We start from the raw sequence: 24,156 nt of genomic DNA, 5'->3' as shown, positions 1-24,156 counted from the left end.
GTTGCATTTTTGATGCAAGATGTAGATGTATCAAGGAGCTGAATTTGTTACATTTTGGTAGCCCTCTTCTATCCACATTTGTTAGAATATTTACAATTAACTTAATTTTTCCAAATTTTCGATGTTTTCAAGCATTTAGAAATGAATTTTATTTCTTCAAGTACTTTTCTTTTCTTTTCTTTTTTTTTTTTTGTAGGAACAAGTCATGCATTTTTTTTTTGGGGGGGGGGGGATTTGGGGGCCCCAAACAAAGCTGAGGAGGCTCTAAGCTATATTTTGCTTAGCTTCAGGGGTGCCCGCCAAGAGGACCATGGTGCAGACTGCACAATTGAAATTTTTAGGGGGGGGGGGAGCTTGTTTTGACAGGTATTTTTCTCATTTTTGGGGGAGGGAGAGGGGGTCTTCACAATATTTAGTGGGGTTAACCCTTGCTCCCCTGCTTAGCTTGTAGGTAAATCTGAAACTGATTATCATATTCTTTTTGCAATTAAAAAAATGATAAAAAGGGTTCAAAAAGGAATAAAGAAACATATTGACTTGTATTCTGCTGAGCTTAGCTCCAGTGGGGTGAGCACGGGGGTCATCACAAGCACCGCCATACCCCCATTAGCTAAAAAAAAAAAAAAAAAAAAAAGTAGAAGAAAAAAAGACGAGGTTAAAAGTCCAGACCACCATAATGTTTTGCTGTGGTTGACTGGCAAAGGAGCTTCTCCTAACCAGCGTCTATATTACACACACACAGTGGCGGCTCGTGGCTTGTAAAAGTGAGGGGGCCTGATCATGGGTGCTAATGCACCCATGATCTCACTTTTCAATTTTTTATCCCCCCCCTCCCCATTAAAAAAAATTTCTTTTTCAAATATTTTTTAAATATTCAAACTTTCTTAATATTATAATTTGTGTTAAATAAGTAAAATTAATTCATTTTAAACACAGGACAAGTTATAAAATACCTAAACCACTAAGTAAATCATGAAAAAGATTAATGGAGTTTTTTTCAAGATTGAAGTCCTGAAATCTGCCTGAAGAAAAAAAAAATCTTCGTATAATCCGCAGATAATACGATGCAAAAAATAAAGGCTTGATTTAATAAACAATTTTATCGACTGAATTCAAAACTTGAGCAAGTAATAACTTTATGGTTTTTTCCAAAACTAATATCAGAAAATAATCTATAAAATAATGATTTCTTCTCTAGGTTGTAATTATAGTACGCTAATTACTTGAAGACAAAGAGTCAAGAAAGGAGCAAATGGTCTAATCTAGTGCAAAAGAAGGCTTTTTCCTTAACTGTATGTTGTTTATTGTACATAGCCTGAATCGCTTAAGAACTAGTGATGTGCCAGATCATTAAAAAAGTAGATCCGCGGATATGGATACGGATCATTAGTGTCAAGATCCGCAGATACGGATATAGATACGGATCTCAAAAAAAAAAAAAAAAAATCGCAATTCAACTATCCAAGTGTAAAATTTGTTACGGAAGGTATTCCGGTCATTATAATGGCAGTTTCTTCAAAAAATGTCAACTGCGGCAAAACTATAATAAAGACTATGATTTACTCTTTAAAGAAATCTCCGTTAAAATTGAGGGAGAGTTGGAACGAATGGGTCAGCCCTGCATTAATGCTTAGATGGAATGTGAAAAATTATTTCTAGCTTACTCGGTAGATGTAGGATACAGGAGCAGTGTAAAGCTGCTACTGGACAGGCTAGAAATAATTTTTCCCATTTTATTTCAGCATAAATACGGCACTGACCCATTCCACCGAACTTCTCCGACCGACAAAATACAGAGCCGGGAACACCTTTACAAACAGTAAATAGAGAATTAAGTCTCACTTTTTTTAAAGGATGCTGTAAAAAAAACAGAAATGCAGAATAACAGAAACCCCAAATCAATAACATAAACTAATATTAAATTAAAAATTAACAAAACAAAACATGTCCCAGAGAGCCGACCTCATATTAAGATGAATGTCATGGGTCAGAACACACTTTTGTTAACAAATATGAACTGACAGCAGGTAAAAATTTTAAATCATTGAGCTTTTTCTCCTTATCTTCTGACTATGAAATCGCTACCAATCACGCATATAAAGGCTTAGAACTGCATTTATAATTTACCTAACAAGATTATAGCTCCTTCTGTATATAAGTTGGAAGTTTCAAATAAATAGTAAATGCAGAAAAATTCGTTCTTTCAATTAGAGCCAACATTTTTAACGTACGAGTAAATGTTTACTACCAGGGGTGCCGACTTGGAAAAATTATTGGGGGGCCCGATGTCACGGGGGTCTAGGGAGTATGATAAAGCACGGAGCGCCCCCCCCCCCCCCGAAAAAATTCAGATTTTTGTGCTTTGAAAATGCCAACTTACATATTTTCTAGTGTGTATAATTTATACAAACAAACAATATGTGACATGGCATTTTCAAAGTAAAACAATCTAAAAATTGGTACACAAATTTTCTGCTTCAATTAGATCATGTCATTTGCCTTAAGTGAGGGACAATTTTACAGTTCCATTTTGTGGGGAGCCGTGAAGTGCCATAGCTAAGCTACCGCACATACAAGGTAGTGCACTTGACTTGCATGGAAAGGAAGTCCCAGTGGTACCGATTTATAACAACTATTGGGGGGGGGGCCTTGCCAGGGGAAATTTTCTAAATTTGAGATAAAAAATAGTGAGTTTTAAAGTTTTTTAAGCATTTTATAGTCATATGATCAACATTAGAACCCCAAAAACTCGACTCTCGGTAAATCGACACTCTGAGAAACTCGACAAGTCAACACATTTTTTGACTCGAAACAAAAAAAAAAGAAAACATTCATGGTATTTTTGTAAAAAGCTAATTTAATTTACATTAATAATTATGCTTTTAGTCTATTACAGAGCAGTGAATATATAGCTCTGAAAAGAGTGAAATGATATTTAAATCAATCTAAACTATCATTAAAAGAATAAAGCATAAAAGATTGCTGTCTCACTTTGATTACTATAAGTGAAATAACTAATTTAAGCTTGCTTTGAATAAGGCTCAGAGTTCATTTAATAAAAACAATGTCTCAAAATTAATGCTTTGATAGAGTTAAAAAAGATAATACAGATTAATTCATTAACTCTAATAATTGAAGAAAACTATCACGCCTTCCATTTAATGTACAAATCAAACATTAATATATTTTTCAGATCAGCAACAATTAGATGCGGGCGCCGCCGGCGACAGACTTACCCGGAGGTTCGCACAGTGGGACAAATTCTATGAGTGCTTTCAGCACCGTAACACTATCATTATTCACACCACTCGTTTTCAATTAACCTGTTTACTACCGCAATAGTGTTTTGTTTTAGTTCATTACTGAATGTATTTTGCAATGTAACTATCTTCAAACAAGGAAAGTAAAAAATACCAACATAATTTTGTGATTTTAGAAACCATAATATGACAAATAATGTTCTTAAATTATTGAGGGGACTCTGCCCCCCAAAACAAACTATTGAGGGGGCTCGGGCCCCCTCAAGCCCTATGGAGTCGGCGCCACTGTTTACTACCATAATTGTGAAAAACGTTAAATCGGTTTTTAATTAATATCTCTGGTAATTCAAGTTCTACAAAAATGAGGCCAAGCTAAGAACACTTTCGATCAAATCACCTTTTGAACGAAAAATGAACTATCAAAATCGGTTCATCTGTTTAGGAGCTACGGTGCCGCAAAAAAGACACACTGATACATACTTTTAAAACTTATTTCCCCTTCCTTTTTGCCACGAGGGGGGGGGGTACAAATTGCCTTCTGAAATGGTACCTTATAATTTAAATAGGGAATAAAACCTAATTTAAACTGAATTTAAGAGTCTTTTATTCAAATATTTAAAAATTTTTAGAATAGAAATGATCCGTTTAAGATTCGTCAAAAAAGTAACGGATACGGATACAGATCTTTATTTTCCCTCGGATATCCGCGGATACAGATACGGATATCCGGAACATCTTTATTAAGAATATACAAGCTATATAAAAAAATTACATACAGGCAGGGTAACAGTCTTGGTGAATCCTGCTGTAAATATTGAGGTCCAATGCGTCGGTGTTAAGGAAAAAAAACACATACAGATAATGCGCTGCAGCATATAATCCGCACCTCATTAGTAATACACTTTTCCAACAGGTTAACCGCCGATTATATGCAGCGAAATGAAGTACTTTTTTTTTTTAATTTCATGCGGGTACGCACACACTCACAAAAAAGAGGAAAATAAACAAGTTATAAATTATTGTCTGAAAAATGTGAGAGGGCCCAGCCCCCTCTGCCCCCTCCCACGAGCCGCCACTGCACACACCCAGGCTTCATCATTTCTTTGTATGCATTACATTTCTGCTATGATAGTTTTAAAAAAGACATGTTTTCATGAAAATAACTGCAGAGAGGAAGAAGTAATGTTTCACGAAATTGAGTCAGGTTCTAAATTTCAATGGGAGATCTTTCTGCCACCCTTCAAATGAATTTTTGCCCCCCTTTTTACACGAATGAAGTTCAAAATATTTTAACACTTAGTAAAAATATCAAGGAACATCATTCTTTTCATGAAAGAAAAGTCAAGATGCTCGTGTGAAAATTAAAGGTGCTCAGTGGCGTACCTATGGGGTCTATAGCGTCTCTGGTGAACATAAAGAATAGCATCCTCCCTCCATACCGTTTCATGGAAATGCATTATTGCAAATAACATTAACAATCTATATATATAATTCTCTTACGTGCCGGCAAATGAAGGGGTGAATTTCTAAACCTCTGTTGGCAACACTTCGCCGATAAATCATGTAAACAAACTTCTACGTTGTTTTGAAATCTTGAATCACAGAATACTCAACGAACTTTTTTTTTTTTTGAGATGATTTTGAGTCGGGCTGTGGCCCATTTCAACCTTAATCAGCAAAGAAAAGCTCAAAGAAGGCAGGAAACCGTTCTTGAATCCAATTTAAGACGAGCCATTTCCAGAGTTGTATTCTCTGATTCGCTGCCGATAATTTTTAGCGGCTGGGGAATTTTCAGTCAGCAGTTCCTTCAACAGATCAGGTGCGTCACACAATGCCGGTAACCGCACCTTTCCGTCATGGCAACATTTAGTATATTTATTTGCAGTATTACGCTCTTTCTGCCAATAAAGAGCACCACAAAATTCGCATTCTTCACACATTGCTCCACAATCATGTTCATCGGCAATGTTGTTTTGAACGCGTAGGCGCTTTGAGCGTCGTCTATTCTCTGCTTCAGTACGACAGTTCAGTTCAAAATGAATAACCGAGAAAGAATTTACTTTATTCCTTTTATTCTCAGCTGAAAGGTTTCGCCAAATTTGTTTAGGGTTATAGTAGTTTTAGTATTGTGCAAGCAAAGTAGCCTTGGCGAGTTTTCGCGTTTTTAGTTAAACCATTTTTTGTTCGTGACGTGGCAAGGATTCAGAATAACAACAAGAAGGACAAACGTTTGAGAAAATATGTTTGGTGCTCTCTGAGCCTGTTTTTAGTCATGGCCAGCTCTATGTGGCATTATCAAGAACAAGATCTTTTGAAGCAGTGTCAGTTGTGGCTCCCAAACGGGACATTTTTAATTGTGTATAATGACAGACACTTTTGTATCTATAATGGTAAAGTTGTGCACATTGCCAAGGCAGTCATCTTACATACAGCAAAGTTAAACTGTCGAAAATCTGGCTAAAGCAGACAAATTAACATTATGAACGTAATTTTCATATTGGTTAAATGGATGGTGACCTAAATGCAATTACCAACTTTAATTTTTATGGAAAATTTTAGCTAGGCTAATGTATTGGCATACAGCGAGCGAGCGAAGCGAGCATGGATCGCGAAGCGATCCACAGGGAACTGCGTAAGCAGTTCCGGGGGTTGGCGAGCGATAGCCCCCTAGTTCATTATGAAATATTAGAACGTAATCGTAAGTAAAATATCCTCCCAGAAGTAGGGGGATCCGCAGGATTTTTCATTAGAAAAGTCTCGAAATTGTAGTAGTAAAAATGCAGTTTCAGACTATTTTTGATGATGTTAGGTCTCTGGAGGGAAGAGATTCGGGTTCATTCCCTTGGTAAATTTTGTAATTGAATTTAAAAAACAAAATTTAATTGTAGGTTACCTTTGACTTTTTTAATTCAGGGGGGGGGGGGTGGCTACAAGGTTTCTCTCCCTGCAATTTTCGGAATTATAGTTTGAGAAATGCAGTTTTAGACCCTTTCAGGTGCTGTTAGAGAGAGGAGAAATTCAAAGCCCTCTGGAAACTTTTCGAAATTAGAGCTCCAGAAATGCTATTTTTGCTGACCTTTGATAATGTTAGGGGAGGAGTTTTTGGGGACTCTCAATCGGAACATTTACGAAATTGAACTCCAAATTTAAGACAATCTTGAATAAATGAGAGAGGGAGAGACTAGCTTCTCCAAATTTTTTTTGAACTTATCGCTTTAAAACCGCAGGTTTATCCTTATCTCTTGTAATATTTCTGAGAGGAGTTTGCTCCTCTTTCAATTTGTAATATACTAGCAAAAATACCCGGCGCTGCCTGAGTCGGTGATATTTTTGAGAAACAATCATTACTTGCATTTATTATCTGTTTTAAGTGAAAGAATTCAAATCACACCTTTTTTTATGTGATATAAAATCGAGCTTCTTACTTACTCATAAAACTAAAATAACAATAAGATAAAGAACAAAATAGTATTCATTTAGGGTTAACAAAAGCATGACATTTAAGCATATGCAGATTTGAAGAATTTCCAGAATTTGAAATTAATCTTCACATGTTTTAAAAGATTTATCTGTTGATACCTTTTTTTTTGACATGGTGTCTAAAACCTTCTCTGTATGGCTATTGAAGTACAAACTGTTTAAAAAAATGTAGCTGCCCATAATCCCTTACACTTGCTTTCCGGGGAACAAACAAACTCACAAATTTATCAACATCCATTTTTATATATATATTTATTGTAGCGTATTTGAATAATGTTTCAAAATATTTCTTTTCACTTTGAGAGTTGAAATGCCTCTCCTTTTTTGAAAACAAGGGATTATTTGGGGTTGAAAGTCGTGCCTTACCACTCTCAGTTACGTCACTACAATGTAAAAGTATTAAGCAAACCCAGGAGAAGCGCCATGCATCATGCAAAATTCTTCTTTTTTTAGGGGGGGGGGGACTCTTGTTGCACTCTTGACGAGAACCACTCCTGTATCACTAAAAGGTATCACATCAGTCTAAAATGTTAAAAGTTTTTACTGAGACCACAGACGCTTATGTTTCAAACAAATAAAAATATCAGGCTGGAAATTGAAAATTTCGGTATTTATAACCAAAGAACACTCAAATGGTTTTGAAGAAGAAAAACTCAGGAAGGGGGTTCCACAATATTTTTATCAGTAATTAAAACAAAAAAAAAAGATAGGGACATAGTAAAAAAAGGGAAGGAAGGGGTCCCCGAAACTTATCCTTTCACTTCACTTTACGTTACAAAGGTAGTCTAGAAGAGCGTTTTTGAAACTTTGATTTTGAAAGAATGGCGGGGGAGAGTTCTCAAGCCCTATCCTTTCCTTTATTGGCATCAGAAATGACTTTTACATATTTAGGATGTCAATTCCAAAAAGTTTCAAAGATAGCGCTCCCACTCAAATCCTTGAGAAACGCCAAACCTAAATTCGCGAGAAACGCACCCTATTCACCATTAATGATTTTCTAAAATTTCATTTATAGGACCTCAATCTAAAATTTTCTGGGAATCCTTGAACCGCCGCTCAACTTAATATCTGTCTAAAATTTCTGCTTTAGAGCTTCAATTTCAAAAAAAATTCTGGAAGAGCGCACCCGAACCCCCCCCCCCCCCCCCCCTCCCCTGATAATAAATATCATTGATGATCATCTACTATTGCATTTCTGAAATTTCAATTTCGGAAAAAGGTGGTTCACAAACTTTTCTGCCCACTAACATTACCAAAGATCATCCAAAAGTTGTGGTTTAAAAGATAATTTAGAAAATTTTCTGGGAAGGCATCTCCTCTCACCGACATTGTTGAAGATCGTCTTGAACTTCGTCTTAAGTTTTTCGATCAATTTCGAAAACATTCCGAGGGTGAGCCCTCGAATCACTCCTCCTCACATCATCAAAGATAGCCTAAAATTGCAATGTCAGAGTAATAATTTCAGGAGGGGGTGGTCTTTCCCTTAACCCCCTACTTCTCAACTCAATTGGAAATAACAACTGCGTTTTCTAAAATTGCAATTTTGAAAAATAAGCGGTGGAAGCGTCCCTGAGCCTTTTCACCTTAACATTACCAAAGATAATCTAAAATGCATTTTAAAGACTAAACTTTCCAAAAGTTCTCGGGAGAGAAACCCCTGAGCCCCCCATTCCTGAGTGAATATTATGCATGATTAGGTTTATATTTCCAATTCTCAGATTTAGTTTTGACTCACTGACTCCATTTTAAAAATGCTCCTTTGAAACAATTCAGATGCCACCAATGTCCTAAACCTACCTAAATTTGTTTCCTCGCTACCCTGTATCTCTTTTCTGGCGATTATCTAAACCCCCAAGTTCCCTAGTATAGTGGTACCCCCCATTACTGAAGCTATGCGCATGCCTCTGCTAAGCTCTAAAGCAAGGACGGATCCAGACATTTTTCAAGGAGGAGGCGATTTTTTTTAACCTCATCTCTTACTACGTATCTGATTTACACTTGCTCAGAGAGAGAGGGGGGGGGGGCTGCTACACCATTTTTCTTTAAAACAAAAAAAAAAAAAAATACAGAGAATTAGCCAAGCCGATCACTAATCTATTCTTTTCCTTTTTCCTTTGCGATCTTCATTATCGAAAAATTACCGGAGAAAAGTCACTGAACCCATTTCTTTCTCTAACACTAACTGAGATGTCTGCAATCGCGTCTTTAAGACTAAAATTTTGAGAAATTCCCATGGGAGGGTCTCCTAGAATCCCCAAAGATCGTCCTAAATTTCAGTTTTGAAACTTCAATTACGAAAAGTTTCCGGGAGGGAGATATGAACCCGATTCCTTTCCATAACGTCATATGAAAGATGGCCAAGACTTTTGTTTTAAGACCTCAGTTTGGAAAAATTGCCTTTGCAGGGTCCCTCAAGGGAGGGGCGATCGCCCCCATTGCCCTCCTTTGTATCCGTCCTTGCTCTAAAGTCATGCCGTAAACCCTGAAAAATTTAATTACCTCCGGTTCATTATTTTTGAAGACTAAAAAATTTTAAATCAGAAATCAAAATAAAAAAGATTGTTACCATTCCAAATTGAATTTCATGACGGAAAAAATATTAACTATTCTATGAAAGAAAAATCTTAGGTTTTTTAACAAAAGGAAATAATCAATATTTGTTTTAAGTTGTCCGACATTGAATTAAGTTTAATTAAAGTAGCCAAGAATTAGGATTCAAATTTGACCATCATTTCATGCTTGTGATAAATATTTTATTTCACTATTAATGTTAATGTCATTAATTGGTTATTTTAATATTATTTATACTGATATTTTTTATATTGTAATTGTCATTTTCTAGCAATGTTGTTGTTCAGTTACTTTTTTTGAAAACTCATTAAATTATAGTTATGTATATGCAAGTCTATATTATCCCTTTGATTTGTAAATTTCAAAACAGAGTAAGTATTATGTGTGGCGTTCCCCGCACCCCTCTCCCCCCCTTTTTTTATTAAACATGTATGAAATAATACATGTATGTTTTTATACATGAATGAAATAATTTATGGTATGCTTATTAAAAATGCCACAGCAGTAGAAGGAATTATTTAAGTTTTTCATGATTACTCATTTATGTATTGTATAATTTGTATACTGTGCACTTAAAACTTAACCAAATTTTTCTGCTGTTTTGTAGGTATTTGTCTAAGGAAGGTCTTGAGCAGTGCAAGGAAGGTCTTGACAGGCAAAATGTAACTTCAATTGTTCAAAAGGCCTTAGATGTAAGCTTTTTAAAACATGCAAAATTTTGAAACTAAAATGGGAAATATAAGAGGGTTGTTAAAGTATCTGGCCTTGTTTTCTTCTGAAAACCAGATGGATGGATATGAATAGTATGCTTGCATGAGCTGACCTTGAACCTTTACACATGCTTGCATTTTTCCCCTTTGTCAATATCATCCATAGCTGGCAAGCAAGGTTTGACTGAGTTAATGTGTAGGGCTCTCGTTGGATCTTAAAAATGACGAAACAACTGGAGCAGTGCTACTGCATCAAACTTTGTCAGAAAGTAGGAGACTGCCTAGTAGAGAGAACCATTTGAAGATTCAGGGGGTCACAAGTTTTATGCATTTCCAGTACTTGATTTCAACGATTTTGGCAAAATCCAGACTCCTGTGGTCCAATGAGGTCCTTACACACCTGATATGGCCCTTGCAACCAGGGATGTAACTAGATCATTTTCGAACAGGGGCAAGACCTTGTTTCAGCGCCCCCCCCCCCATAAAAATAAGTACTTAAAAATAATTATTTAAAAATATTAATTTGAATTAGGCAGTGAAAAAGGATGTGTTGATAATCCTATAAATGCGACTTTACAGTTTTATCACTGTATTGCATTTTTTAAAATATCGATAGGGGGTAAAAATCCTTAAGTTTCATTTATTATTTTACATACGAAGGTTTTCAAGGAAATATAATTTTGTAAATCCATTTAAGAGTAATTAACAACTTGTTGCATTATTTTTTTTCTACCAGGGACTCTGCACCATGCTCGTTGACACTTATACCAACCACCGAAGATTGATTCGAAACCTTATTTGATTCGCGAAGTTTTAAATCGTCTGTCAGAAAGAATCAGATTGAGAAACACGTTACAAGTTCTGTTCCGAAGAAAAGTGAATATTTCTCTCTCCCTCCCATAGAAAATAGAATTTAAATGAAGAGCCCATTTTTAGAACATAATCCCACTCCTACCCGAAAATATAAAACGAATTTGATAGAAATATGCATAACCGAGGCATTAAAAAAAATATCACTTTAAAGAGCACCCTTTTCAAGCCTTCCAAACTAACTTTTATTAACTTGCAAAGCTGTAGGTGCTAAAGGACCTCCGGACTGAGCCTAGGACTTTTCGCTAAAATGGAACCCTTATATCTGCTGTTCTAATTTAGTGATAAAATTGTTACATGCTTTATTTGATGCAGAAAAAAATCTTTTGGAACAACATGAAATGTTAAAGGAAATGAGAAATCTTTCATCCGTTTAACAGGCAATTTACGTGAAATTTCAGCCTAAAAAAATAATCACAAAAAAAAAAACTAATTCAAAATAATAAACCCCGGGGCTTGAAGTAATTTTGTACAAAATTTTAAGATTGTAGATGCTATGGGGTCCCCTGGACGCAGGCCCGCCACAAGCATCCTTTCATAATTTCTTTGGAGTTTCTTTTTTTTAATATATTGAGATACGAATTTAAAATTACCACTTCAAATGAAAACAATAAAACAAAAATGTTTTCGATTATTTAAGTATTTTTATTATACTACTATGAAGAAATTCATAAGAAAAATAAGAGTATTCAACTACAAAAGAGCAACATGTCGCAATAATACATGAAATAATTTTAACTCCGATGAAAAATTTAGTGGGCTATTTGTTTTTGTTTCTTACTTTGAAATTAATTGAATATTACTATACTTAGTATATTGACTTTAAGCCGACAACTTAAAATGAACTTACTTACGAAAATTTACAATCGAAATGGACAGATTATCTTATTTAAACATTATCTTGATAATTTTATATGCAACGCATTTAAAATTAAATATTAACTATTACAAGAGTTAAATTTTATAAAGGACGCACATTCCCTACCTATGGTATATAAGCATACATTTGAAAAACATTTAATAGAAGAACAGAAACCTAATGTGCTTGATATCAAAACTCTTTCTATTAACCTTCTTTTAAAAAACACAAATCTTGAACATATTAACATTACATGTTTTCAGTGCGCTTCTTTTCAGGTTATTTCTATTTACAGTAACCTTATTTATCCGGACTAACTTGGACCAAAGGCAATTCGAATAAACGAAAATCCGGATAATAAGCAGTAATTAATTCGCAAATAAGCTGACTTATCTTTTATTGCAATACAGCAAAAATCGATGCTTTGTAACAAAATTAGATAGGATTGTTACTCGCAAATACTGTATCCTTTCTAGTTCAGCTGCAGTGGTGTCAGACTGAAACTCCAAATACGTCACGTTGTTTATTTGATAACTATAATTTATTCGACCGCCTATATATAGCAGTTGTGTATTTAATGAAAGTAAAGAGCGAATATTTGACACATTTATAGTTCCGTTCTTACTATCACAATTTAGAATTATCATTCAAGTAAATATATTTTTTAGCTCTGCAAATTTGATTCGGATGAGCCAGAGATCTAGATAAACGGAAGCCAGATAAACGAGATTCCACTGTAAATATAAGTATTCATCAAAAGTACCAAAACAAAATTGAAGTTTCAGAGGTCAACAAATAGTTTATTTCTAACACATTAATTGAATTTAAGTCTAAAATTTCTCATTTTAGCTCAATTTATCTCTAAAAAATCTAAGAATTTTCTAAAGAAAAATAGGCAGCCTCTCGACTTTAAATTGAATCTCCATTCTCATAGTGCGAGATTTTTCTCCAAGAATGGGAAAATTGTAAACTAAACTAGGGTAAGGGAACAGTGTAACGTTTGTGGTAGACAACCTCTCGCCATTGTAAATGAGAGGAAGGCATCATGTTGGCGGATTTATGACGTTTAATTGTAGAAAAATGACATTTGAGCATTTCCGCTGTTTTGTATTGGTGTGTACTCCTTATAGGCTTTGCTCCTATATTCCTCCTCCGAGAGGGAGGTTCTTTAGATAAGACATATAAGTGCTAGTAACTCTAAGAAAATACATTCATGCTATTTACTGCGTCCTCCTAACTCTCTTTCAGTCTATCTTTATCACACTTTTAATCGTTTATTCACATTAAACCATGCAAGCTTTCAGCTTGCGCCCGCACTGAGGGTGTCTTTTTTTGGACTTTCAGAAAATGTTTCCTTTTTTTTTCTTTTACAAAAATAAATTTGAGCATTTACTTAGTCAGTTTAGCGCCCCTAAAATCTGGCGCCCGGGGCACGAGCCCCGTCTGCCCCCCTCTAGTTACGTCCCTGCAACTTCTGAGTATGTTCTCAAAAGGTGATTAAATGTCACAATATTTCAGACAAGGAAAGGGTTATAATGGCTTTTGCAGCAAACCAGCTATACTCCATTCTGAAAGAGGCCCCTGGCTTCCAACAATGGCATCACAGCTGGGTGAAATGTAGGGAGTCTCATAGAGATTACTTTTAAGGTGATTACCTTCCGAGCATATTTGCTCAGAAGGAAATTGCCCAGCTCCTAGAAGCAAAGCAAATTTTGGAATGGGGTAGGGCTTTGTTTGTAAAGGAAAACTGAAGGAGCTTGAATTCAGGGGTAATGGCATCAGTCAAGCCTAGTGTAGCATAAGTTTTTGAAAAAACAGAGTAATTATCCATCAACAACTTCAAAACTTCTTTTTTTATCCCTATCATTGAGGTGATTTAAATCAAAGTCTGACTCTTTTAACTCTTTTCTCAATTGATTAATGTCGCAGATGTTCAGATTGTTAATTGGAAAAATTTGTTCTTCGGTTGGATTGACCACATTAGTTTCATCGAAAAGTTCAATTGTCCTACAATTGTTTTTTTTTTCCTAATTTTGATTTTTTTAGATGTGTCATTTTCAATAATGGTATAAATAAAATGTCATTATTGGTCATATGTATGGAGTTATTGACATGATAACCCACTCTGTTGGTTTTAGGAGTTAGCATGACTTGTTTATGCATTCGCATATTATTTGGGATCTCTAGTTTAACCACTTCAAACTCCCCTGGCAAAATTGTAACATTGTTGACAATTTTTGCATTTTTAACACAGTAGTCCATAACAAGTCTGTTATTGGCAGGATCAATTATTTGATTGAAGCCACTAGAGGGCGCCTGTGATGCAGGGAGTTTTATTGCTGCTAATTTGATAAGTGTTTTCTTACTATAATTTTTCATTATTACTGTCTAGTTTTAGGTTTTTTTACTTCACTTTATCATGTAATTTAGTTTTATTGTGTTTTGGGGGCTCATTTTTGCTGTTATTGTATACTTGAAGTGTTTTTGCATTTTTTGGAGCTAAGCCTAACATGTGGTGATCTCCTGGTTTTTGATCTTGTGTGCTTTATTGGGTGTAGCAACTCTGTTTATTTACTGCTGTTTTTAGTATTTATTCTGTGTTTTTTTGCATTTTTATCTTTCTGTTTTGCCTTTTGGAACATATTCACTGAGTAGAAATGGGTGTTATATGCATTATGAAAGAGGTAAAGAGGGGGAAGGGGGACAGGTGGATCTCTTGTGATTTATGTCATATGTTCTGCCTGTATAAGGGGGAAAATGAGTCTGTTTTTGAGGAGGATTATATTTGCACTAAATGTGCTGAACTCTCAGACTTAAGACTTAAGATGCTAGTTTTGGAAGCCCAGTTAGCATTAGGGTGTAGGCCAGTTGTAGAGGGTATAAATGTTCCAGAGATTCAGGGGAAAGTTTCAAATGAGGAGTTAGATTGGGAAACTAAAGGTGTAATTTTGGGGGACTCTATGGTAAGGGAGGTGGGTAACACAGTTGGGAGAGTAAAGCGTAAGGTGGCTAGGTGTTGTTTACCAGGGGCTCGGGTAAAAGACGTTAATATGGTTGCTGAAAAGAAGGGAGTATTGAATAAGGAGGACATGGTTACTTTGTGGGTGGGAACAAATGATGTAGGCCACAGTAAAAATGAGGAGTTTTCTAGGGAATGGGAATCCCTGTTGGATAAAGCAACCAGCTTTTCGACAAATGTCCAAGTGGTTGGTTTGCTTCCCAGGTATGGAGTGCATAGGAGCTGGCTAAATCAATGTGCAAGGTGTATGAACTTGCTACTGAAGTCAATTTGCGAAAAGCGCAGTATCAGGTTCATTGATGTATGGAGTCATTGTAAATGGGATTGGATTGCTAGGGATGGCCTGCATCTGAGCTCTACAGGGGTCAAAATAGTTAGTGGATTAATTTTAAGGGCTTCGGAGTCAAAAAACTAAGTTGGAATGGGGGGCATGGTTCAAGCATCAGGTATCGAGAGAATGAAATTTTTTTGGGTATTGCTAGAAATGGAAATAAAGTGACGAACAAGAGTAGTAATGTTAACAATTGTAATTTAGGAAATTTCAGGGTGTTGAATAAAAGCAACTTAGGCATGCTTAAAGTTTTCTATACCAATGCTCGCAGTATTAGGAACAAGATGGATGAATTGAAAAGCATAGTTATGGATGAGAAGTTGGATGTTATTGGAATTACCGAGACATGGGCTACCGAATCTGATGCAGAGTTATTACATATTGCTGGGTATAATTTGTTCAGACAGGATAGAGTAGGTAAAAGAGGTGGTGGGGTTTTATTTTATGTTAGAGACAATTTTATTTGCAATGAATTGGTCATAATTGATAAGCCTACTGATATTGATATGGTTTGGCTGGAGTTGACGAGCAGTAAGGGCAAAAAGCTACGCTTTGGAAACATTTATAGGCCACCTAATTCAAACCAGGGACAAGATGAACAGATGTACTGTATTATTAGTGACATGTCCAGTAAGGGATCCGTTATCATAATGGGGGATTTCAATTTTCCGGGTATTGATTGGAATAATTTTTATCCTGGTAATGGCAAAGAAGAGGAATTTTTAAAAGTAATTGGTGACTGTTTCTTAGATCAAGTTGTAACTCAGGGAACTCGAGAGGAGGCAATTTTGGATCTAGTTTTTTGTGACATAGGTAGTTTTGTTCAGGGGTTGAGTGTAGGGGAGCATATTGGAGATAGTGATCATAACAGCATTAGGTTCCGGGTTAAATTTGAAGTGTGCAAAGATGATAATTTTAGGTTTGTGCCCAATTTCAGAAACACTGATTTTGTTGCACTTAGGCAGAGCTTGAAAGAGGTTTTTTCGTCAGGGTTGGAAAATAGCGACGTAGATCAGCAGTGGACGGAATTTAAGGATAAACTTGCTAAAACGTTTGGGGACTATGTTCCATTTAGGAGAAAAGGTGTTAGTACCAAAATTTGGCCCATGTGGTTCTCCAGGGAGACTAAAGAAGCTCTTAATTATAAGCAAGCCACTTTTCGTAAGTTTAAAGAAACTGGTAAGAGTGCGGAGAGGCTCCAGTATGGTAAGGCAAGGCGAAATTTTAAGTATTTGGTACGGATTCAGAAAAGGGCATTGGAGCAAAGGCTGGCAGATGACATTGATGGGAACCCTAAGAGGTTTTTTGCTTACGCTAATTCTGGGAAAGCTCGAAACAGTCAAATTGGGCCTTTGGTTGATGAGCATGGAAACTTAATACAAAACGACAGGGATATTGCAAATGTTCTAAATAACTTTTTTTCCAGTGTGTTTAACGATAACTGTATCTCAACAGTTGACACTAACAAGACACAAGCTATTATACAGCTTGAGAATTTTGTATTTTCCAGGGAGGAGGTTTTATTTCATTTGAAAAAGATTAAAGCAACTAAAGCTCCGGGACCAGATAATATTTATCCAAAAATTTTAGTTGAATGTGCAGAGGAATTAGTGGATGTTATTTTGAATATTTTCAATGCTTCTTATAACTCGGGGACGGTGCCAGAGGACTGGAAGCTGGCTAACATAACGCCACTCTTCAAGAAGGGGTCTAAAGGTATTGCTGGGAATTATAGACCTGTAAGTTTGACTTCGGTGATTTGTAAGATTTTCGAAACTTTGATCAAAATTAAGATCATGATGTTCTTAGAGACTAATAGTCTGTTGACTAGTTTGCAGTATGGTTTCAGGAAAGGTAAATCCTGTACTACTAATTTATTGCATTTCTACGACAAGGTTACCTCAGCTTTAGATAACAAAAAATGTGTGGATGTTGTTTATATTGATTTTCAAAAAGCTTTTGACAAGGTACCGCATGTTGCTCTTCTCAGCAAGTTAGCTGACATTGGAATAGGAGGAAAAACTTTACTTTGGGTTAGAAATTGGCTTACTGGTAGGAAGCAAAGAGTAGTTGTGAGAGGAAATCATTCTAATTGGAGTGATGTTTTAAGTGGGGTTCCTCAGGGATCAGTTTTAGGGCCTCTTTTGTTTATTATATTTATGAATGACATCAATGAAAATATTTCTGGAAGCATGAATTGTTTTGCTGACGATGTAAAAGTTATGGGGATTGTCGAAAATGTAGAACAAGTAAAACAGCTGCAAGAGGATTTAGATCATATTACTAAGTGGGCAGATAAATGGGGTATGGCAGTTAATGTAGGGAAATGTCAAGTGCTACACTTAGGTCATGGAAATAAGCGTATGAGATATCGTTTACAGGGTTCAGTCATAAATCAGGCAGAAAATGTTATGGATCTGGGTGTCTTTATAAATCAGGACTTCAAGTTTAGTCAACAGTGCAGTATTGCTAGTAACAAAGCCAACAAAATGCTTGGGTTCATCAATAGATCTATTTCAAACAAATCTAAGAAAGTTCTTCTGCCTTTATATAGGAGTTTAGTAAGACCTCATTTGGAGTATGCTGTTCAGTTTTGGTCGCCTTATCTGAAGAAAGATATTTTTGTATTGGAAAGGGTTCAAAGAAGGGTAACTAAATTAGTAAGGGGACTCTCAGATTTAGATTATGATACCAGACTTTATAGGCTTAACATGTATAGCCTGGAGCAAAGGAGAGTCAGAGGGGACATGATTCAGTTATTTAAATTTATCAAAATGAAAGATGTAAATGGATTAAATTTTTGCGGGGAAAGCAGGACAAGGGGTCATTGTTTTAAGCTATTTAAATCTCAGGCTAACTTGGAAATCAGGAAAAACTACTACTTTAGCAGGGTCGTGGGCACTTGGAATAGCTTACCGGAAGAGGCGGTAATGAGCAAGGGAGTGGATAGCTTTAAGAGGGCCATTGATCTTCATTGGGGACTAATTAATTGACTAGGACCAGCCTAGCTGGGCCCAGAGCCTGTTGCTGGTCGTCACATTTGTATTTGTATTTGTATAACTTATTTCTCTGTATGAAATCTTATACTAAGATAAACTGATAATCATACCCCCAGTTGTTTTGGGTAACAAAAAAAGTATTTCTGAACTAAGTTTGTGTCTATTTTGAAAGATAGGTTAACTGATGACATGTAGAGAACGGTAGAGCTATTAAATAATTAAATTTTGACAGAACGGCAAACATATTCCACTTTGGCAACTTCTTTGATGAAAGATTAAATATCAGTCTGAGCCAGACTGATGCTGGCTCCGGAGTCTATCAGAGCAGTGTAGATTTGATTTCCAAATCTAATTTCAATTAATGGTAAGGTACAAGAGTCCTGGCTGTTGCATGAAGACAAAATTTTAATTTCGAGGATGCTTACAGATTAATCAGTTTGTGTTGGGAGAGAATTGGCTACAGTTCCTTACTATGCCAACAGAGTCAGAATTTCTTTTATTACTTTCTGAATTCCTTTCATTGTTATTACTAAGGTTGGTTAGTTTTTTATGTGGGGTTTCTGTGAGGTCCCTTAGTTTTTGATTTTGATTTTTATTCCGAAAACCCCCATCTAGTTTAAATCCCCCCTACCATAGTTAGAGTTTCTTTGACCGTTTAAAAGCACCCCATCTACTAGTGTATGATCTTGAATTTCTCCTACTTGATGCACGCCTATGAAAATTACACCTCTGGTTATAAAAATTAACCCGCTGGTTATGATATTAACCCTGCTGGTTATGATATTAACCCTGCCAGTTATGATAAATACCCTGGGGTTTTGTGTTGGTTGAGTAATGCCAACACTGGGTTGTGAGGTGTGGTTTCCCACAAATGTGACACACTATTTTGTTATTCTGAAAGTTGTTGAGATTGAGATGGGGCCAGGAACAAATTCCTGCACTGCTGGGTTTGCCCAAGAGGTGCCAGACAGGTTTTGCTGATGTGTGTTATTGACCTGAACTGACCATTGTTCGATTTTGTTTAATTGTTCTGTCAAGATTTTTGTTTGTTTGTTTCGATTTGATTTTGCAACAATGTTTGTAGTTCAGTATTTCAACAACAATTAATGTTTGAGATGCTGTAATCATCAGAGTTCAGTGCACTTTCGATGTTTTTGGCAAATTTAGCAGCTTCTTCAAAGTTAGTTGGACCAAGTTTCTGAACCTTGACTTTGATATCCCCCCTTAATGCCTCTAAAAGTTTGGAAAATTTTAAGTTCTCCTTTAACTCTTGAATTTCTTTTGAGGGAGTCTCTATGTTAATGTACTTTATGGCAGAAATTTCAATCTGTTCAATTAATTCAGACACTGATTGATTAGGCTTTTGCCTTACATTGGAGAAGTTTTCCTGCACTTGTGAAAAATTAGTTGTGATAGAAAATTTTTCGACCAAAGCTTTAGTTAAATCATCAAACTATTTTGCCGAGTTTGCACGAGGATCATTCATTAAAAAATCTAGGGCTTTATTCTTAAGATTCAATTTTAAGAAAATTAATTTTTTCTCAGCTGTCCATTTTTCAAGCTCAGCAACATCCGAGATTTGAAAAATCAAATTTTTCACACACTCACTCTCCAGACTGAAGAAAGAGGGTAGGGCATTTGCCAAAGACATATTAGATGATATGATATTACAGGAATTGATTGGTGATGATGTTTGATTGGCAGTAGCAGCTAATTTACTTCTTGTTATCATTGGCACATTTCATGAACAAAATATAGATCAAATGCAAAAAGGGAAAAATTTTAAACAAACAACTTCGTTTTGAAAACTCATTTTCTCCACATAAGGCAATGCGTAATCATTCGGTTAGTCAGTGCAATATAAAATCGATCATAAATAGAAAAAAAAATCACTTTCATCCTAAAATAATTCAATATGATTCAAACATATATCTATAACATAATTCATCAGTCTAACTATGTGACACATAAATGCAATTTCTTAAATATTTCAATCCTTAAGATTTTATGTATAGTTAAAAACACACATTAAAATGGATTCATAAAATATCACAGAAGCAATTGTATGAGTTGGCGATCAAATGAGTCGGTAGCCAGTCAAATAATTTTTAATTCATTGAAAATAGCAGCACAACTGAAAAAAAAAATATAAATAAAAATCACATACGAACAATAACCCACAATCTCAACCATAAAAAAAAATGTTTTACCACGGCACCATGTGTTACATTGAAATGGCAAACGTTTCATTTCACTTTCATGCATGGATTCATTTAAATTTACATATATTTTTATCTTGTGGTATTTTTACAGATGGATTTACGAGAAATCGGAGATAACTTTTTATCTGAAGATGTTTCAAGGGGAAAATTAGATTTTGTAAGTTTGATTTAAGATTAATTTATTTAATTAATTGAAACTGCATGTATTTTAATTGAATTTTGAGATTTGATTATAAGTACTGTTATAGATTACTGGTGGGGGAGTGCTACAAATACAAAAAATAAAAAATGCTTCTGCTCCTAAATATGAATATGGATCAGGAGCTCCATCAATTCTGAGACTTCTTTTGACGGATGGCAATACATACATAAATTGTCTCCAATGGGGTCAGTGGAAGACAATTACGTAAGTTCTTCAAATTACATAGTAAAAGAGTTTTTTTTTTTTTTTTGAAAAGATTTTATCTATTTTTCACTTGAACTATTTTTTACTTTATTAGGATGGATACTCCTCCAGGGACAAAAATATATTTGAAGCCAGGAAAAATTCCAATGCAGAATGGCTTTATGTTATTAGCTGAAAACCAGTTTTCTGTGCTTGGTGGATGTGTTGCAGTCATGGTTGAAAAATGGGAACTATGCCGTGTATGTGGATTCTTATTTTAGTTCAAGCAAAAATATTTATTTAATGTATTTCGTTACATTGCTCGTTATATGTCATTACTCTGAATTTCAAATTTTCAAGAAAATATATACAGATTTTCATTCTAAAAATATATTTCAACCTGTTATCTTCAGGATTCAAATGTCTTTTAGTGTCCAAGCAATATTTTTTTTTGCTAGTGAAAAGATTAACATAGAATCTTAATTTTCTAAGAACTCTATTTAATCATTTATATTATTTCTTAAAGGTGTTTTTCTTTTTATTTATTAATTTTTTTGTGAAAATGCCATAACTCCCTGAATATTTTATTGAATTTCTTCAGTCATCATTTTAAAAGATTTTTCCCCCACTTTCTGTGAAAACCAAACAGGAAATTCAAATTTTGGCTGTTTTATCAAAAAGAGTGTTATCCTTATATATTATTTCTGTAGCCTGTTTTTGGTTTCTACGCCAGATTTTCCTCAATTCTTGATCGATTTCTTTGAATTACACCTTATCTTAAAGCTTATCATGCTGGCTACCGACGAAAAATAGACCCACGGTCTAAAAATTGTTTTTTTCAATCAAAAACCTGTTTTAAAGAACCAGAATGACGTTTTCGGTTAAATTTATAACTTTAACTTGCACTACGACCGGCAGAGCTGAATAGCTTGATCGGCAGAGCGATCTCCTCGTAACCAGAAGAATGAGTGTTCGGGCCCACGTCCGGACAATCTGCATCAAAAAATTAGAGAAATATTGCGCATAACATAAACACTTAATAACAATGAATAACAAATGTGAGGGAATAGAATAAATGAGATTTAAATGCTCCTTGCTGTTATGAAAACTTGCTGCAACATAGAGCTAAATTGACTCTTAATTGTAAGGATTTTTTTTTAAAACTTTGGCTTCGGTAAGAAAATTAAAGCATAATGTAAGCGAAAATCAGGTTCAAGTTTTCAGACTACAATGGAATTGTGTTTTGTTCAGAAAAAAAATAATAAATCGTATATTGAAATACAGATTCTTCTAATGAGTTTTTAACTCTTTGTACAAATAAAAAAGTTACTACCTCAATTTGAAGGGTAAAATATATATTTTTTCTTCTTTTTGCAAAAAAAAAAAAATCCTATCACATTTTTACTACATTCGAAAAACTACGCTTAAAAAAGAACTTAGTTCAAAATATTTTGTATTTTAACCGTGCTGTTAAATGATGAACACGTGCTGCCATCTAAGCCATAACGGTTCAAGCAGCTTGTGATATTAAATTGTAAAAATCTTCAAAAATAAAAACACTTCTCTTCAATATCTTACCTTTTTATTATTTTTGTGGATTATTTTTCTATCTGTATGCGAGATCTTTCTTTCGGCAAGAAAAAAAAAATAAAATTAACCTATGTGTGTGTCTTTTTTGAATAAAGCCTTAAAGCACTGGACTTAGTTGTTCGGTTAAATTGATAATTTTTTTTTTTAGTTAGAGCGTATGGCTATAAACTATCTGAACTTCTGGCGAGCTCGGGCTGTCCGACATAAAAGCAAATTTACAGTAATATTACGCATTACATGTACTCATAACATACAACAGATAACACACGTAATAAAATTAATGCAACGGGAATGTTACTTGGTGTTTCAACTCCTTTATGCAGGCTACAGTTATCATTCAGATAAGTTGACTGTTAATCGAAGGGTGTTCTTCCTTTTTTTAAAGCTTTGACTCCGTCCAGACCACTAAGAATAATGTAAGCATAAAAAAGTATTAGATTTGCCTCAAGAGAATCCTTTTTGTGCAGAAAAACATTTTCACTGTATGCTGAAATGTAGATTTTTCTAATAGCAGTGTTCGATCTTTTGTACAAATGAAAAAATACTACGCAAAATTGAAACTACGAGTTTCACCCAGTAAAACTTTAATTATTTATTCAAATATGATACAAAACATTAAAATTATTATCAACTTTATTAGTAAGAAATCATTTTCTACTAATCTTCTTTCGGCTAAAAAAAAAAAAACACATTTTGTCTTTGTTCGAAAAATTACACGTAAAAAACGGACTCAGTTCAACTGGTTTTGGTTTCAAATTTTAAGTGTTCGAATAAAAGAAAAACATGTGCGAGCATTTAATCCGTAACAGTTAAAACAACCTGCTATGGGAAATTGTTCAATATTCAAAAATAAAAACACTTATTTTCAATCGAATTTATTACTTCTCTAGAATGTTTGTTTCAATCGCTACGTGACATCTTCCTCATTCTTTAATCAAATTCCATGTTTTACGAATAATTTTAAATCTTATCATGCTGACTAATTACAAAATATAGACGCATGATCTTATTTTTTTTTTCGGCAAAAAGCTTTTTTGCTGTTTTTTATTACTCATTCCTTCAATTAATAGCATTCGAAAAGGAAGGTGCAATTGCTAGGTTTGTTGGAGTGTCGTGCTGTGAATCAGAATGTCGCCAGTTCGAATCCGTGCCAATAAATATCTCTTTAATGTTTCTTTTTTTTCTGTCAGATGCTCACATGGGCAGGACTGTATTTGTCACAACCTGTTTTTTCACATTCAAAATTACTACTTTTTCACAAGTCACTCAGTCACACTTTTAATAATATTTATGTTTGCATTGAAACATTCAACCAAAAGGTAAGCGATGATCAAATTATCACAGCGTAGTATTTAATGAGGTTTTGTTACTGATGTTTTCAAATTACATGCCTTCTGTTGTGCCCTTATTTTTTTCGGTTCTTCTTCATAATATTCTTTCTATGAAATTTTTAAAGAGTGAAATGCCTTATGAAACGATTCGAAGCACAGTGTGGAGTTCCGCACGGGTCGTCTAGTTTGTTTTATATTATATAAGTTCTCAAAGGGGTGAAGGCAACAAAATTAATTCTGAGCAATTTTTTAAATTTTCAAATTTGACATCAATTTTGTTTTTATTGCTTAATATGTACACCTAGAATATTATAGAAAAACATAAAATGACAGCAGGTATTCATAAAAATCATTAAATAGCAAATTTAATGGTCGATCGGTAGGTCACAGATTTTGGACATAATCATCCAATGGGTAACAGATTTTGACATCATCATAATGTAAGTTTCACAATTTTCAAACTTTTCCAGTGAAAATTTTATCTATTTTTAAATTTTGCAATCTTTACTAATAATAAAGCTGAAAGTCT

At 34.7% G+C, this 24,156-nt stretch overlaps 1 protein-coding gene across 1 annotated transcript in view; it reads left to right on the top strand.

The window, feature by feature from the left end:
* LOC129235323 (tudor domain-containing protein 3-like) overlaps positions 1-24,156 on the top strand; it is a 67,717-nt gene that overhangs the window by 1,121 nt on the left and 42,440 nt on the right. The window contains exons 2-5 of the mRNA XM_054869062.1: positions 9,919-10,003; positions 20,413-20,478; positions 20,570-20,727; positions 20,822-20,966. Coding sequence (XP_054725037.1) covers positions 9,919-10,003; positions 20,413-20,478; positions 20,570-20,727; positions 20,822-20,966 — 454 coding nt within the window. The remainder of the gene's footprint in view (positions 1-9,918; positions 10,004-20,412; positions 20,479-20,569; positions 20,728-20,821; positions 20,967-24,156) is intronic.

This window comes from Uloborus diversus, chromosome 1 (assembly GCF_026930045.1).
Source record: "Uloborus diversus isolate 005 chromosome 1, Udiv.v.3.1, whole genome shotgun sequence".
NCBI classification, from domain to species: Eukaryota; Metazoa; Arthropoda; class Arachnida; order Araneae; family Uloboridae; genus Uloborus; species Uloborus diversus.
The sequence above is the reverse complement of the archived record's forward strand: the minus strand, read 5'-3'. Positions and strand labels throughout refer to the sequence as shown.